Here is an 18,675-nt window from a genome sequence, read left to right on the forward strand (position 1 = left end):
TAGCTGCTTTATTCTTCTCTTTATTCTTGATTCCCGCTTGCCTGCATACATTGCAAGCTCTTTACAAAGCCAACTTCTATTCCATTTAAGTTTTTGGCACTCAGGTGTTGTATACTGTAAAGTTCATCTTTTTGCCTGGCTTTCAGGGTCTGGGAGAGTGTTTTGAGCTGTTACGCGCTAAAGTTTTAATTTTTTCCATGCTGAAACTCTCCATAAATAGTTGGTATGCTCAAGAATGTAACTTATCCTGCACGCAGATGGTGGCAGAGCTCCACTCGGCACAACGCCAACCAACAGGATCCTTCACAAACGCATCCAAACAGCAGCGTTCGGGACTGCAGGGAGGAACTTGAGGACTTGCAACTGGGAAGGGTGGAGCGTTTTAAAGCTGGTGGCTTACTTTCTGTTTCTGGCTTCGGCATTTTTATTTTTAAGAACTTTTTTTCAAAGCAACTCAAAGCTGCTTTGTCTCCAGAATGATTGTTGCAATAGTGTATAAATCCAAGTCCACTGCAAACAAGGGAGTACATCAGCATTTTTCTCTTAAAAGACTCACATAGTGGCAAAAAAGCTCACTCCGTAACCAAAACGTTACTCTCAACTGGAGATTATAACCTCTTTTCTTGCTGTGGCATGAGCAAACTGCCTGGAGCTTTGTGAGCGAGCTGAGCATCGCTCTAGCTTTGGGACTGGTCTCGGGGTGTGCGGCCGCACTGGCAGTGCCCGTTCCAGCTGTCAGACGCTCCAGCTAAGGCTTCAGTGCTGTGTCCCTGCTGCCAAGTTTGAGGTAACTCAAAACAGCTTCGCAGCATAAACACGTCTGAGGTCCAGCATAAGGCTTGGTGTTTTATATAGGTTTTCAAGAAGTCTCCTATACTTCTGAATTTGTTTCTTTTAAACCAAGCAACGGAAAACGTGATTTTTTTTTTTCTGAAATGAGGGATTTTATTGCATTGTTTTTCTCAGATAAGTTCCTCTTAAAGGAGTGAATTCCTGACCTGCATTTTATTTAATAAGCAAGACCTTTTAGCAAAGGGTGTTTTTTTCCCTTCTTCTTAAACTTTTGAAGTAGAAAAGGCATGAAGCCTACTTATGCCTTGGTTGAGAAGTTACTGTTGCTTAGAGGTTGCAGAACTAAAACTAGCAACATACAGGTTTGCTTCAAGAATAAAAATCTTGAAGGTGGCTTCAAGGTGGCTTTCACCTACATATAGATCAGGCTTCCAGGTTAGATGTAGACGGACAAGAGTTCGTAAGCAATCAGAAATCACGTCTTGGACTAAAAGAAGCACTTTGGAAGTGAGCTGTTTGGGGCAGAAGCAATGTGACAACATCGTTTTTCTATACTTTTTTAATTTCTGCTCTCTTGTCTTTTGAATTCCAAGCAGAGAATTTGCTTTCGAAAATATTCAGCTGGACAGCTTAATAATACATAGATTTTGAGAGGCCACCGGTAAGTAAAGATTTTGTCTGCAGGCAATATGCAAGGCTGGGAGATTTGTGACTGTTCGATTATGTATCTAAACCTTTAAAATAGTTTCAAGGAGTTATTTATTTTTTTATAACTGAACTCTGTGGTGCTGTTTACTGCTAGAAGTGTTTGATGTTGTTAGCCTTTGTCTTCAGGTAATGTTAATTTGCCTGAATTTAGTTGTTAGCACAAAATTTCCTTTTTTTGACTTTTGCTTTTGGAGTGAGTTGTTATATTAAAAAAAAGATCAACAGATTCAGTTCAGTTGTTTTCAAAAACCCAAGTAAGGTATAGTTATTTGTTTGTTGTGCTTTCTGCTTCGGGGAGGGATCATACCTGAAGCTTGGGGAAATTGAAAGACACCTTGGAGGTCGTCTTCCCAGGGAAATCCACCTTACTGAGTTTTGACTTACAGCTTTACCATCTGACCTTGTTGGATCTACTTCTCATCCTGAATGCTGCCCTCTCAGTGAATGTTCTCTTAAACTCAACAAAGCTACGGGGGAATTGTGCTGAAGCTCTTTTAGAGGTTTCTGCCTGAGTTTTCAGCTTCTCTTTGCTCTTGGCTGCTGCACCTACGGAGTGACCTGTGAGCACGGCCTCATTGCTGCAATGCAAAATGCAGGATTTTGCATTTCTGGGGCAGAATTATAGGTGTGAATTTCTCCTCTAACCCTCTTCAGAGGCTACTTTAGCTCCTGGTTGAGAGGAGAGCTGTGACCATACCTCTTAACCCTTGGTGGCAAGATCTATCACCATCCTTCACAATTAGCTCTCAGTTCACTGATGCCAGCCACAAACATGTTGTTCACACACCTTTCAGAGCAGGCACAGAGCAAGAACTCCTGGGAAGGAGCATCCAGCAGCCGACCCCAAAATCTGGTGACCAGAGGGATGTTACAAGTCTGCAAATTCTTGCCTCTGCTTTCCTGTGGCCTGACACCACCACTGGTGCCTTCACGACCTGTGAGGTTCACCACCACCACAGCCTTACCTTTGCTGTTACTTCAGGTACTCCCTTTTATTGCCATAGCTCTGGAACCAAGAGCTGGGACTCTTTTATTTCATTTTATTTGTTTTGTCCTGCACAATTGCTACAATAGCCTTGAGTTATGGTATCGCTCTTCTCTTGCGTGACCATTGCTGCCCTCAGTGTGTGGACGGGGTGCAGAGTGGATGTGGCAGAGGGCTATGGGAACAGATGATCTTTAGTTTTAAGGTATTTTCACAACACTCAGGCTGAGTTTTTTTCTGGCCCAGCCCCAGGTTCCTTGTGGCATTTGGTAGTGTGTTACTGTAATGAGTATGTGTGCAGGGCCTGAACCAAGATTGCTGTTCCAATTACGGGACTTCCCAGAACATTGTTTGCTAGTGCACTTTAAATTTAGATGTGCATCGCTATTCGACACCTGGCTGTTTATTGAACAAATACTTCCCGTTTGTCAGATTTGTGTGGTAATTTTTCTGATGCAGAGAAATGGGGGACTAAATCTTAAGTGCTATTTTTAATTTAGAGGCAGCTATGCCCGTGTTTGCTCTGCACAGCAATCTCAGAGCTCGCATGGGGAGACAAAGCGTATATAATTGGCATTTCTGAGCCAACTGCTGACTGCAGCCAATTAGCTGAAAAGTGACAATTTGTGACTACTGCAGTAAGGCGGCACAGTATTGGAATATAAATCGATTTTCATCGTGGTATAAGTTCAGAAGTGAACTAGTTTTTATATTTGCACAATATCAAATGTTTGTGCCATAAAGCTCAATGGCTTAGTTAGTATTGCAGCATGTGAAGAATAAGTCATTTATCTCTTTCATTGGCTTTCCACATAGGGGCAACGTGGTTCACAGTAGAAGGTGTGAAAATCAAATTTTAGTGGAAATTTTATTTTTATTTGTTGTAGAATATAAATCTGAGCATATGAACCTCTTCAGCTGTGCCACATTTGCCAGAAGTTTTTCTACTACGAGGTATCAAAGCAGCAATCTGAGTGTGCTTGGTTGCAGATTGTTTTTCGAGCTTCTGATGAGCAACGGGTAATGCCTTTAATGCAAGCAGGAACAGATCAATTTGGACTTAAGTCTGGGACCTCTCTCCTTTCTGTGATCCATCCGCCTCTCTGGGATTTTTAGCTATTAGATCAGCTGTGGATGCTTATCCCTTACTCAAATTTGTCAGCTTTTAGGTGAGCATCTCTGCTCCCCGTTATGTGCACCCAAACACCGCAAGAGTTTGTGCTTGGTGAGTGTCCAAAGTAGAGCTACAATGATGGTGAAGGGGGTCTAGAGGGGAGGATGTGTGAGGAGCGGCTGAGGTCCCTTGGTTTGTTCAGCCCAGAGCAGAGCAGGCCGAGGGGAGGCCTCACGGCGGCCTGCAGCTCCCTCACGAGGGGAGCGGAGGAGCAGGTGCTGAGCTCTGCTCTCTGGGGACAGCGACAGGACCCGAGGGAACGGCATGGAGCTGGGACAGGGGAGGGTCAGGCTGGGTGTTAGGGAGAGGTTCTGCACCCAGAGGTGATCGGGCACTGGGACAGGCTGCCCAGGGCAGTGGTCACAGCACTGAGCCGGCTGGAGATCAAAAAGTGTTTGGACAACACTCTCAGACACATGGTCTGGTTTTGGGGTGGTGCTGTGCATAGCCAGGAGTTGGACTTGGTACTTATGGGTCACTTCCAACTCAGGTTATTCTATGATTCTCTCAAGCTTGCAGTGCCACTTTTCTTATGCTTCAGTGTGCTTTCATTGTGGGCAATCTTTCCCTGGGGAAGAGTTTTGCCAGAGAGAAGCCAAGTGGTTCGTGTAAGCCTGACTCCCAGATTTGAGTTCTTCCATTCAGTGAAGTTCTCCCATCATTTTCATTGAATTATCTAAGCTTTTAACACTGGAACATGCTGACCTAGTTTCTTGAAGTCTCTCTGTGCTTCTTGATACTGGAAGCAGAAGATTTCATTAATCAGTAACCACTTTCTTTTTGTTGCTCTACATTTGATCCAATTTCTGTGTACCTTACCACAAGAGCAGCTGCATTCAGTCCAGCAGTGTGTTGTGATATTCAGTGCCTTAAATGTGAGCAGGTAGTGCCAAAAGGATGGCAGGTAGGACCTCTAAGAGGCCCCATGCCCTTCTGGAGCAGTTGGAGGCCAGGTGAGATGTCTTAGGGGCAGCTGGATGGCAATGGCTTACCCCTGCATAGCAATGAACAGAGCTCCTGGTGCATCAATGAAACCAAGGGCAAGGATGCACTGTGGAGTTAGAAACCACCTAAATGTTGGGGTCTACAAAATAGATATTTCTGCTTGTGTTAGGTGTTTTAAGATCCCATTGTAGATGGAGTCATAGTCCGAAGTTCTGGAATTGTTCAGGGGATCATGCAGTAGACACCTCCACTTGCCTGCTGAAGAGGGGATCACTTAGATTCGGTTGACTGGAGATGTGAAGTTTCTGTTGGCTATAAAGGAACGATAGGCACATACCTCAGTGTTCTTCTACTTAGGTGTCGTAATCTGTGGCTGAAACCCATAAATCTCATCCGCAGAAGTGAAGAGAAGCTTTCCTCTGAAGTGTTGCACTGGGGACTTATGTAGATGAGATGATTTGAGAGCCACCTGCCTACAAGTTGTCACCTTGCCCTGCTCATCCCTCGATGAGCTGGGTCAGCTCAAAAGTCTCAGCAGAAAGCTCCCCGTTCCTAACGTTAGCTCTATGCTGTCGTTTGCCGCATTAAAGGTGTTGACAGAGCATGTGAGGTGGCAGCAGCATGAGGCAGAACTGGGACCGCCATTTAGGTGGTGGAGCTGGGCTGTTAGGTTGGCTTGATTTTTCTCAAAACCTCACCACCGACTCTGTTGGAGTTGGCTCGCTGCTCCTGTCCAGCGAAAAGTACCAAGAACAATAAGGGTTTTTTGCCATGTGTTCCCTAGGGCACGTTGTATTTGTATTTTTAAAGAGAACTGCAACCCACAGCAATGTTTCTCTTGAGCAAAAGAGCCCTCTTTCTCCCCCATCATTATCATAAAGGGCAAAATGAGCGTTTGGATGACTTTGGCATCACTCAAGAATACTGAAACAAAAAACCACCACCATTTGGTTTTCAGCTGGTCCTCTGACAGTAGTGCAGGCACTCGGCATTCAGGCCACGGCTTCCTCTTACTGTTGACTGTATTCTCCAAGGTCAGATTGAATCCTTGCCTCTAACGATAAAAGTAAAAAAAAAAAAAAAAAAAAGGCGTGTGGAAATGCTGAGGAAGAAATAGGGGAAGATGTACATAAATGTCATATACAGCTTGTTTGGCTGTTGGTTTTATCTCTCTGGAAACCCTTGGGTTTCCCAGCCTTTTCAGCCTTCTCTACCGCTTTTTTTGTTTCTTAACTTTGGCGCCGTGGCTATGTTTGAGTAGAAAGCGAAGCAGCCTGAAATCTCTGGATTTCCATGGTTTTCAGTACTGTGTGATCCTATAGACTTTGACAACGCGAGTGCTGTAGTGTTCTCCCACCTACTAAGTTAGGTTAATGGGTCTAGCAGTAGGGATCCTTTAAAAAACCTTTTGAATTCACAACGAGCACCAAACTCCAGTAGACAGCTTCACACTGTGCCTTCTCTGCTGTACTTCTCTGGTTTCATAAGTTAATCAGGCTTTATTTTTTCCTCTCCTTTACAAATACTTTCCTGGGAAGGTGTCCTGTTCAAAACATCCTTTCCATTTCCACTTTTTCTCATCCCTAGTACGAAGTAGGGTTGAAAAGAAAGGCAGCACTGTTGTGAGTCTACTCACTTCATGCAGAAGTGGAAAAAGGCAAAAATACGTCATGTAAATAATCCTGAATTGTTAGCAGGGGAAAGAGAACTTGCAGAAATAATGTTTTCTGTGTTCATTCATGTTCTCTCAAGCGCTTAGGTACCCAAAATGATCTGAATTATGCTACAAGAATGCCATACTGGAAATGTTTTTCAGTATATTAGCAGTTCTTCGGACTGGTACTCCTCGTCTGGACAAGTTGTGTATAATATAAGAAAAGATTTGCATTTGAGGGGCAGATTTGCCTTGTCTCCATCGTAGCTATTGGTTCTGCTTTTATTTGCTTAAAATAAGCAATAATTTCTCACAAAAGTGAAAGGAGTTATTTTGTGATGATCTATCTGTAATTCTTTTCACTATAGGTAAGTGAGAGGAGTACTCAAATGTATTTCTTGCTATAATAAACAAAAAATATATTTTTACAGGTTCTCATTCGTTTGGTAATAATTTTTCTTAGTGGTATATGAAATCCAAGTACTTCTTCATGAGTTCAAAGTACTTGTAAATCAAAGAAAGGAGGCTTAAATTGTGTTAGATATGGTTGGACTTGCAGGCTTAAAGTGAACTTGTTCCAAAATAAAAAGTAGACTAAGAGTTAGCTAGACCCTCCACCCGCCCCCCCCCCTTTTTTTTTTTGAAGTATAAAAGCATTCTCTTCAAGCTTTTCTGAAGTTTATTTTCACGGGGAGCACTAACTGTGTTACTAATGCAAACCAATTCCTCGTATGCAATCATCCCAATTTGTTTGTCAAACTCTATCAATCCTAGGCTGTAGTTTCACTCCAGAAGTATGAGCTTGAGATACCAGCTGTTACTGCAATGCCAAGTGGGTTCAAATTGCTTTTCCTTTACACAGACTGTGTTCTGGCCAAGCACTTTGCTGTAATTCCTTTGAAATAGGTATGTACTAATTTCCAAAGTGCCACAGTTTTTAGATGATGTTGGTTGGTAGAAAGAGACAAAACTCCTTCTTGGCTTCATATTCAGTGTTAATCAAATGATAAAGAAAGTAAAGCTCTTAATTTGCAGGTTTGTCAGTCCATATAGCTAGCTCCTTGTATTCATGTGGAAAGCAGCCACATTTCTATGATGATGATGTGGCATTAGAAAAATCACAATAATGATTTTAAAGCTGGTATACCTTTTCAGGTACCTTTCCAGATCATATAAATATAAGCGTTATAATATTCTCTGGAATTAACATGATCAATAGATTTCTGGACTAATTTGATCTTCACTATTTAAGGATACTGTATTATTTCAAAGAAGGGTCTTTGAAGGCCACGTCTGTGATGGAGGTGGTAATCCTGACTTGGTGGCAGAGCTGAAGTTCTGCTCTGTGCCTGGGGGAGGCTCTCCAGACCTCCTTTGTGAACTGCCGTGCTTTCCTGCACTTACACTGCTTCTTCCTTTGGTACAAAATTAGTTTTTGAAAATGGACAAATGAATCTTCTACTGTCATCTAAACTTAATTAAAAATCCATACCGCTAAGAAATTTGTGCCGTATTTTCCCTATATTCAGAATGAACAGTTTACTTATAATGACTATTTCTAACCAAACTTTCTGTGTAACTGAATTAATTAAGTCCTAGGAACAGATTATATTAGGTGAAATTAAGCTTTAAGTAAGCAAACCATTAACAATTATGATACTAAATTGCCCGTGACACAGATTGGTCAGGTTTAATAGCATAAAGTGTTTTCAGCTTGTGAGAAGTAAATTGCAGAAACCAACCTAGGCGTTCTTTAAATCTGTGCATGGTGTACAGATCCTCAGATGGTCTTTGGAAAAGAAGAGCTCCAACAGGTAGGCAAAAGAAACACCATGGATAAGGCATGTACAGTGCTTCTCCATGAAACAAATCCAGGTCTTCCTTCTCTGTTTTTTTCCTATGCTTATGCTACCATAAAATGAGGAACCCTTTTCTGGTAACAGCGTAGAGTTGAGTTCCCAACCTCATTAAGTAGCACAATGTAGTTTGAATTGCACTTAAGCTTTTTAGTCTTCTGTAGAATCTGTCCTGTTTTAAAATAAGCATGTACTTGTTTCTTCACATTGTGGTTGGAGCAGGCTTTGGTTTCCACTGCAGAAACGGGTCCTAAGTGGTCATCGTCAGAGAGCACACTCGTTAACGATTCCTTTGTACTTTTAAGTTTCTTTTTCTAAGACAAGCTGTTTAAATACAAGCTGTTGATACATAAAATGGTGTTTCTTTTGAAATGCTTCTTTGCCTGTCTGTCAACATCATAGTTATTCTCAGCCCCTATTTCTATATGCTGGAAATATTACGTGTTTGTATTTTGGGATGTGGTATTTTAGTAAGAAATATCTTTGCCTTGAAGAAATGCCAGAATAGTTATGCAAACACAAAACCACCTCGGTTACCATACTCAGCTGTTAACATAAAGAGTGAAATCATGCTCACCTTCCTTTTTCTAATCGGAAAGTATTGGAAGCACTTTATAAGAAAAAAAAAAAAGGCAACAAACTGTTTTCTTGCCTTTCGTAGGCAGTAGTATTGAGATCACAAGCATCTGGTCTGCAGGTTTTAAGTTAGCTTTCCAGCAGAACTGAAGTTATGCACTTTAAAGGAGCTTTCAACTTCAGAGTATTTCAGTATATTTATGAGAAAATGATTTTGGTCAGCTTCTGTACCAAGACGCAATGGGTATTTGAAGCAAACATGATAATAGAAGGTGTTATTGAGCAACAGAAATCCAAGCAATAACTCGTTTTGCATATATTCATGATTTTTAGAAGGTGACTATTGCTGGGAGGAGAGATTTATGCTAATAATACCATATCATGCAGTTTATTAAGAAAGAAAAAAAAAAAAAAGATGCCTTAAGTGAATTTACTATCCATTAAAAGCTTTTGTAACTGAAATGCAGATTTCAGTTTGGGTTTGAAATAAATTCAGATACTTCATGAAAGAGTTAATTTCCTGTTGTGGTGCTGAGATTGATAGGCAGAGGAAATAGGAGGTACCTGGAAAGACCTTCTGATTCCTAATATTGCAGAAGTTGCTTTTCTGTTGGCTTGTCTCCCCTCAGCTTTGTTATTTTTAACCAGGCTCCCTAATCTTTCCTTTTGCCTCTAACCACCTCCCAATTTCCTGTTCGCTTCTTCCCTCTGTTTTTTGTCCAAAATACTCAGTTGTTTTTCACTTTTCTTTGCAGTTTGAGTGGATTGCAGGGAAGTGAGTTAAGATGAATGCCATAGCTGTTTTCACAGTATCTATTATCTTCTGTATTTCATGCGTTTTTGCTGCTCTGGGTGTAAGTTATTTATTCAAGGAGATTTTGGTGTAAGAATATTGGTTTGGGTATAGGGGCATGAATTTTGAACTTTATAATGCTGTGCTTTGGATTGCTGTGGATACAACAAATACAAATGTTCTATTTTAGCTCTTTAAAACTTTCACGTTGTAATTTTTTTGGACTGGTGTTTTCTCCAAGGTGGTTAACATGCACTGAAGACTGTTCCTTGAACGTTGCTGGGGGAGAGAGATGTTATTTGTTTAGGTGGTGGTTTTATTTTTGGGGCGGGTATATATGATTTAAAATAATGTGAAGTAGTAATTTGCTTTCTTTTCCCTCAGAATATTTCAGTGCTTGTTCAAAACAGTGTTCGAAATGTTAATTAACCTAAGTAAAGAACATATTTCATTGTAATTTTTTATCCCAGCAGAAGTACATGTTAAATACGTTTACTTTTCAGTAACTAATAGAAAGCATTTGCTTTTCTTTTGCAGATTGCATTCTCACAACACAGCAACTTTATGGACCTGGTACAGTTCTTTGTGACATTTTTCAGGTACTTTTCGTTTAAGACACCTAAATGTTTCCTTTTCAGGAAAGATCTTTGGTTTTTGTTTTTCAGTATAGTGTTTTTTTGTTGTTTTTCCTTTTTAATTAAACATCCTGCTTACATGACAGCCTAGAAAATGGAAATTCCTGCTATGTTTAAAGCATTTAATTAGGAATTATGTTCAGAAAATTGTCTGCCCATCTTTACAGATGGATCTTGTCTTGTGCTTGTAAAGAAGGGGAGGTTAGAGGAAGGTGGGAGGCTTTCTGAATCGCAGAAGCTATTTTCAAAATGGTGTAAGGACACCTTTCAAGTCCCTACATCATACGAATCCAAAGTGATTTAGAGAAATTGTAGATATTCACACATCGTCAGGCACAACATATAAATTAAAGAAGCGATTTTGCAAAAAGTTAGACGTGGACTAATTTCAGACTCTATAGGTAGCACCTTTTGATTTCAAACTGAACTCGGAGAAGTATGCTTGTATTTAGCTTGACATAATTTTAACACAGTTGAAGCCAAACACCCTTCTGTCACTCATGAACCGCTTGGTAAAGTTCATTTCTCAGTGTGAAGTAAATTGATGATTCTGTAGGAGTGAAACCCGCAGAAGTAATTTTAGTCCTTGTTTCCTCTTCCATCCTCCAAAACAGTATATCCCTAACAAAGAGGTTAAATGTCCCTTGAAGCACAGCAAGCCATCCCTTTAGGTTTCATAATCTGATGTGTTAGTCTCTATTTTAGGAACTGTTACTACTCCGGAAATATAAAGCAATTATTGCTCCACAAGTATAAAAACAATAATTGATCAATAAGGAGGACTCCCACAGGAGAGATAGACATGTCTATTTAGTCTAGATCTTACAAACTGTTTTGAACTAGGCAATATCATGCCTATTTTGAAGTGAGCGATGTGAATAATATCTTGCTTTAGATTCCATGCTAAATTTAATTAAAGCAAGGAGCTCCAGATGGGTCCTTCAGACAAGTAGTTTGTATCAAATGTTTTCTTCTAGTAAGCAGTTTTTACAGCGTGGAGTGTGCTTTTAATACAATCCCAGGTAAACACGGGGTTTGAGCTGCCACCTTGCTTGCATTGATATGCAATAAATGTTTACTCCTGCATCAGACTTAAGGGCTTGTTCTGCTGAATCCATTGCAGTCAAGGTCTCTCCTAAAAATCTTTGTGGCAGTGTAATTACTTACAAGGAGAACTAATAGCTAAGCAGTTGGTTGTTCAGTTCCTTTTTAATGGCACATGATTGATCCGTGCTTTACAAACTAGTCATTAGTTCTTTATAGACCCAGGTCCACCTGCTTATGAGAGTTTGAAGGTCTTCACTCTGAACAATTCCTCCGGTTCTATTGTTAGAAGAGAACCACAGTTTGAAGTAGAAGATACACGTGTTAAATATCTCAGTGAGCACATGCAGTTGAAAATACAGAAGTTAGGTAAACTGCAGATAGTCAGCAGTGATTTTTCCTTCCCTCTTCCACTGCTATCACATGGATCTCCTTGACAAGTAATGTTGCAGTGTTACTTAGCTAACATCTTCACATCCCAGAGGAGTTAGAATGTGTGTATTAGGGAGAAGACAGTTTACTGGTGTTTTCCAACCACACATTTATAATACATTAGAAAGTCTTTGATTCTTCAGTTGTAACTACTCTTAAGTTCCTCCCCCCGTATTTCATTTTACATTCACTCTAACTTGCTGAATAACCGGTGTAGTAGAACAGCATGATTCATCTCTGCTGTTTGGAGGGGAAATGATTGAAACTCTTGTATTTTTAATGCTCTAGGGTACATTTCATAATCACAGTTGAATCCAAGTTAAAGTATAAATAAGTAATATCGGATAGCCCCCTGTGATGCTAATGAGATAGAGGTGGCTGAAAATTCGCACGCTGAGTAGAGGCAATGAAAATGCTTTTTGCAAAGCCTAAAGACTGTTGGTAAAACCACCTTTGAGATACAGATCACCTCTAATCTGGAAACTGGGATACATACTGCTTCTCTGGATGCCATGGACACAAAACCAGACTTTGTTCTGTTAAATGAATGTTTAGAATGGCTTTGTTATCATGTTTAAGAGTATTGCCTCATTTTGCCATTCTGCAAGTAACATTTATGTAAATTTTCTGCAAGTAACATTTATGTAAATTTTCGTGTGCTGCTGCTGATGTGGCACATTTTCCATCTCACAGAAGCCACCCTAGATGCTTTGTTGTAACCCCATCCTAAACATGCTCTTCTGCTGTGCTACCAGAAGAAACAGCTGTGCCTTGAGGTGCATGGGGAGCCATGCAGGGAAACGGGAGTTTTAGATTCTCTGTTTGCTGACATTTGTGATGATTTAGGCCATGCAAGTCCTTCCAGTAGGCACTGGAGTGCAAGCTACATTGCTTATCTCCAGTGCTGCTTAATTTATGGAGTATCACAGGTTCTTGCAGAACCCTGACTTGCTGTGTGGCTCTCAAAGTTACAGAGCAGCCAGGAACCTGGCAATGCTTTTAAATGGCATCATTTAAAAGTCAGCGTGGAGCAGGACAAAATGTGACTGCTGGATTCGATTTCCTTTTAAGAGCTGTGCTGCTCTGGGTCAGAGGGGGGTGTGCATCACGTTTAGAGGTGCTGGTACACTTCTGGGGCTCCTTCTGGAGTCAGTGTTCAGCTCTATGGCTGAATATTGCCATTATTTTATTTTGCAACACAATAATTTCTTATTTTAAGCGAAGAAAATGTCAGTGGATAAAGGTTGGGTAGAGCAGTGAAGTTGCAGGGTCATTAATATTGTATTATAATTGGAGCTGTAGGAGAAATGATATTATAACCGTGGTTGACCTTTGTAAATCTAAATGAATTGCAAGCAAACGGTGTTTTTTTCTGTTTCCTTCTCCCTGCTTTCCATAATACAGCTCTTTGTTATAAAATTCATACTGCTTTATTTCGACAGAAAGTTTGAGCTATTTTGACGGTCTCTAGTAAATGCTTGTGTTAGTATCAGTGCTTCTTCAACTTCCAAAAATCCCTGTATGCCATCACACCAATCTATAATACGGATTTTTCACCAGTGTATTTTTCACCAGTGTGCTTTTGTGTACAAAAGACGTCAGAATATCAGTGGCCTTCTAAAGTCATATTGCTGACCAGTGATCCTTTTTCTTCCTTTCTGTTTTTCTATTTTAAAAAACTGCTTCTGATTTTTTTCTGTGCTTCTCTGCTTTGTTGGCCAGTTCTGTAGAGACTTATCAGATAAGTATTTAAGATTGATTTGAATGAAATCAGGATGGAGAGTATGTGTAAGCACCAGAAGAAAAAGCAGACAGGAGTAAAAAGCACGGCTTAGCTTCTGTTCTAACTGGTGACAGATTTGGTTGTAAAGCAGCTGAGGATCACGCATGTAACCCCTGTGCATCACAGACAACCTGTCAGGAGGAGACCCTGTGCTCCAAAACCAGGGGTATTATTAGTGTAGCAGCCCTAAGAAACTCAAAGCAAGGAGACAGAGGCATTCACCAACTTGCCTAAAAGGTCTGAAGAGTGAAGTAAGCAAAACTTCAAGGCCAAACAGCCTTGCCAAAGAAGCAGTTGAGCCCTACATGGTGTAAAAGACCGGCGAACCAGGCTTGCTGTCTCCAGGAAAGACGCCAGGAGAAACAGCAAGGACCCGACAGCCAGCATCCCCTGTCCTCTGTGTGGGACATAAGTGATGTTGGCCAGATCAGCGGGCCACATGCATCTGGCTGTTTTGGTTGTGAGAGCATGAGAGGGTATAATTGATTTTCTGTGGGGTTTTGTGAATTGTAATCACCTTACCCTTCCATAAGATCTCACACAGGGCTTTGTTACATTGATTTATGATCAATGTTCTGTATTGTGTTTCTGCTCTGTGTCCTCATGCACAGTTCACCCTTTTTCTTGTCTGCTCTGTCCTTTCATATTTATGCTTGAAACATCCTCCTTGGGGTGCTCACTGCTGCCTCCCTCCAGTCCTTTTGTAGTCTTACAACGAGTTAGAGATAAGGGTCTCTTTCACAAATGGAAGAAAGAAGTTCCAAGTTCTGTGTTTTCACGGTGTCACAGCATGACATGAACACTTGTGGCCTGTACCGATGTCTGAATATCAAATTGTATAATTTTACTTCGGTGTGAATAATTGGACTTTGAAGTTTTCTTGGTCAGAAAAACTTCAGAGGGAGCAGTATTTGTCTCCATATGGCAGTCACGCAGGTAGGTTAAGGTGCTGTATATCATTTTTTCCAGCTGTAAACATTTGCCCAGTGTTTTTAATAAGCAGGAATGGCCTATTGCAATAACTCAAACCTGGAGTCATGCTGCAGATATTTATTTACTCTTTTTGCTTATTAAATAGTTTATTTCTGCAGCAGAAAGTGCCTAAAATACAGTCTGAATCACCTTTTATTTCATGTAAGGAAAAGGAAAAGATTGGGAATATCTGAAAATTATTTCTAACGAGATGAGGAAAGTTAACAATTTTCCTTTCATAACTTTCTTCTTTCCTTGTTCTTTTCATCTCTCTTTGGTTAGTTCTCTGCCAGGGTCACACCCAGATCAGCAGAGGGGCCATCAGGTCTCTCCTCCATTTATTACTCCCATTATTATAGGGTCTATTTACGCTTTTGGCCTCTACAGCCTCCTGTGGTGACACGTAGTGATTTGGGGTGTGATATAAGCACTCTGGGTTTTAAACCTGTTGATTCAGTGGGGTTTAGCTTATAGTTTTAGGACTTAATTTAGATTTGTGTTTGTGTTGTGTCCAAGCTCTTACTCTAGTCAGTGCAGGTGATAGACACCAAAGAACGGCTACCAGACATCGGTGTCTACTTCAGAGTGAGGCACATAGCTCTCAGCAGTCATTCATTTGGCTATTTCCCATGAGTTGAGCGAAGGAGATGACCAGGTCAGTTGACTATAGAATTGGGGAACTGAGACTGGAAGGAGTCTATAAGGCCAATGCTGTGCTTGGGCCCTGGTCCCTCTTGTACCTACAAGCTGCTCGGACGTCCCTGCCTTCAGAGTAGGTTGTTCGCATACCTGAAATTAGTACGAGGAGAAAAACTTCAAAATAAGGGTCAAGAAAACATTATTTTCCACTCCAATTTCATCATGGCCCTCAGGATTTTTGGTGTGTTTACTTGAAATTCCAGCTTTTAGACTTGCACGATGACTTTTTCCCTTTAATTAAGAGTATGCCCTTAGTGAAAAAAGCATGGAAGGGCTTGCAAATCTGAACCCTAAGAAGCTCAATAAAAAAAAAAAATCAGGCATATATTGATACTTGCTTTCCAATAAGACCTCAAAACTGTAGTTAAACTGATCCCATGACAGTGGTAGCTGCCAAGGTTTTTATAGGGTGTCAAGTTGGTTGTGCTAGAGAATAAGTAGATTAAAAAAAAATAGACATGAAAGAAAAAATATCACCTGCCGCAAATAAATAAGGTGGGTTGTGGCTTGTTAAACCTTGGTGCTGTCTTCAGCAGAAGGGTAATGTTGTTAGTCCCTAGATCAGGTCTGTTGGTTTGCTGTTGGCTGCAGATAGCTGCTTGGCTTAGGCCATCGGCGCAAACCCTGTGCGTGCAGTAATAAGAGGCATTCAGCCAGGCTGGTCTTGCCTTGCATCATTATATGGTCAATTCCTTCAGCATTTTGTGTTTGCTCCAATTATTCTGAGCTTTAATGCGTTGAGTAGTTGAAAATGTGTCCTACAACTCTCCAGCACATTAAAAGTTTCTTTTGGATAGCACTTAAATAGCTTCCAATTTATCAAAATAATTTGGGATGTGTTTCTAGTAATCACTGCAGTGCTTTCTGAAATTATTAGCCGACCTATATATGTTAAAGCATATTAGTATTCGAGCTGCTGTATATTTTGGCATTTAAAACTGCCATTTTTACTAGTAGCTCTGATGTTGATAAACATTGTAGGAGAGTTTAATAATTGGGCCCTAATATGCCAGATGGATTTTCTTCTCTGTTAGTGAGAATGCATCATTTCACAGTGCTGATGAAGTTTTTCCAGCCATTTAAAAATACAAGTGTGCTTGTTTGGAGAGTTTTACGGGTACCTGGAGTGGAGAAAATATCCTTTCTGCTAAGGAAAGGAGCTTAAGAATGAGGTATAAAACCAGACAAGGTAGTTAAGTTCACATTTTTGTATCAGGGTGGAAATAACCTGTGGTGTAAAGAGTGCGGGAGGCTTACCAGCGAACGATTAATGCATTTGTTGAGGCCAACTGACGGGAGATTACTTACAACCATCGCTCATTTATTATACTTAAGTAATTCTTAATTATTTATTAAATTAATAAGCTATTTATCAAATTGAAAACTCTCCATAAAATGCTAATGTAATTTCTCCCTAGATTGCAGTGTTTATGCTACATAAGGGATATTTATAGCTCTGTATGCCAATGAAAGCTGAATTTGGCTGAATCCAACCCATATGATTTCAAATTTCAGCCCATATGATTTTCAAATTTCCCTGAGATGAAAAAAAGATCTCCAAGAGTCTTAGATGTCTCTAGATGGCTCCTTTTCCTTCCAATCTGGTTTCACATCGGAGTTTTTTGGTGTCATCTTTTTAGGTTGCTGAATATGCTGCTTGGCCTCTTACCTGACATTTGTAGAGATGCCTACAGACTGCACTGGGATTTTATGAGCCCAAGAACATTTCTGTCCCCTTTACCTTTTTTTTCAGAGCCACGGATGAGGAGAAACGATACAAAAGCGTTGTTTGAGATGGGAGGAGATGTAGGGAGAAGACTTGAATGAACAGTGAATTTCAGGGATGAAGGAGGCTCTTGGTAGGCAGTTATTTTTGGAGAAGAAAGAAACAGAAGAAGGTAAAGCAAGTCCTGCAGCAAGGTTTATTTTAAAGCCATTTTTAAACAGATCTATATTCATAGCTGGTAGAGAGAGCGTTGAGGCTGTTCAAGAGAAAGCAGGGCAGAGCACGGCATTGGACTGGGACTGCCAACTGTAGGCTTCCACTCCAAATCGTTTTCCAATGCAGCTCTCGTTCCACCCAGCTGTTTCCGTCCACTCCTTCCATATTTACACAGTTGCCTTCAGAGAGAAGGTCTGGAAAAAAGCTGGTTTCAAGCTACTGACAAGAGGACGGGTCTTTTAAACTTCTTTCAGGATGGTTTAGGCTGAGAAAAGGCAGCAGATAGATCTTGACTTGACTCTACCCCTGGGGTCCTTCCAGCAGATGATGTAGTGCAGTGCAGCGAGCAGGCGCTGCGCTTTATTTCTCCCCGGGTGTTGCCAAGGGGAGGTTGTGCAAGGGGGGAAATATATTTCCGTAGTGGTTTTATGGCTTTTGTGGGTATTTGCTGCCTCCTTGTGACAGTACAAAGATGCATGGTGCAGTTCCGCTGAAATACAGGCCACTGTGGTGAGCATTTTAGAAGCAGTGTTTATTGGTCTTTAATTGTTAATTTCTCTCTGTGCTTTCTTCAGAAGGTCTTGGCTGGGATGCCAGAAGCAAGGCAAGTGGCAAACCAGTGAAAGACTCTGGCATGTACAATCGCATGAAATGCACATTTCCTAAAGGGAATTTAATATGAGGATAAAGACAATCCTCTGAATTCTCCACTTTCTGGCTTTTTTCTCCAAGGGAATAAATTAATACGGAGAGAGTTGTGTGTTTACAGCTTGCCGAGGTCACATTTCTCCTAAAGAAGAGCCGTCCTCATGGGAGTTCAGTAGGTTTTGAAGTGTATCTTCAGTTTGGTGTGCCTGTTATTAGTCTGATAGATGGAAGGGAATGGAGCCCATACATCTTGTAGCAGCCACCCACAGAACGGTGGAGATCTCATTCACTGTGCTGACTGTGCATGGCACACAACAGCCTGGGTTTATTTGTATGCTCAGCCTCCTGAGAAACTCCTCCTGAAGGTAAATCTGGCTGAAACGGGTCTTTATAGCACAGTGCTGCTGGACTGGCAAAGCATCTGGCTCTTTCCCTCTGCCATTTGGACTTCCATCTAATTTCCTTAAATAAAGAGGTAGCGAGGAGGTAAAAACGGGATACGCCATGGTGGTAGCTGTTGCCTGTAAGCTGCATCTAAAACGTTTTACCCTGAGATGAAATTGTTGCTCGAGTCATGATGAGAGTGCCATCGCCTGGTAGGCGTTGCCCTTCAGTGTCGTGTTGGCAGCCTGTCATGGGGCTCCTGCAGGTGCTTGAGTATTGACATTTTTGTGGTCAGATTAAACATGCAGCCAGGAGACTTTTCTCTGCTGCCTTGAAGATTTTGTTTTATCTCCCCCCTTCCCTTGCACGCTGATGCTAAATTTTTTCTGCAAACAAAACAGACAAAAGACGAAAGGTTTAGCTTGTGGTCCTAGCTGTGCTAGCTTGGCTTGGATGCATTTGGGATTTTTGTTCTGCGGGGAGCACTGGCTTTGGGCCTCAGAGATAAAGCAAATGTTTTACCTCAGAAAGAGTAAGTCCCTTTGTGGAAGAGGGAGTTAATAAGAAGAGAAAAGCTTACCAAAGCCATTGAGTCAGTGCGGTGGCGTTCCTGCTGTGGGGAGCTAATAGGAGTCCCAAGACAAATGTGGGTA

General features: G+C 41.1%; 1 protein-coding gene across 2 annotated transcripts in view; it reads left to right on the top strand.

Moving 5' to 3' along the window:
- Nucleotides 1-18,675, top strand: part of ATRN (attractin) — a 148,429-nt gene that overhangs the window by 94,933 nt on the left and 34,821 nt on the right. For both annotated transcript variants that reach the window (XM_040556762.1, XM_040556763.1), the window contains exon 25: nucleotides 10,021-10,082. In XM_040556762.1, the coding sequence (XP_040412696.1) occupies nucleotides 10,021-10,082 (62 nt within the window). The remainder of the gene's footprint in view (nucleotides 1-10,020; nucleotides 10,083-18,675) is intronic.

This window comes from Cygnus olor, chromosome 4, assembly GCF_009769625.2.
Source record: "Cygnus olor isolate bCygOlo1 chromosome 4, bCygOlo1.pri.v2, whole genome shotgun sequence".
In the NCBI taxonomy this organism is placed as follows: domain Eukaryota; kingdom Metazoa; phylum Chordata; class Aves; order Anseriformes; family Anatidae; genus Cygnus; species Cygnus olor.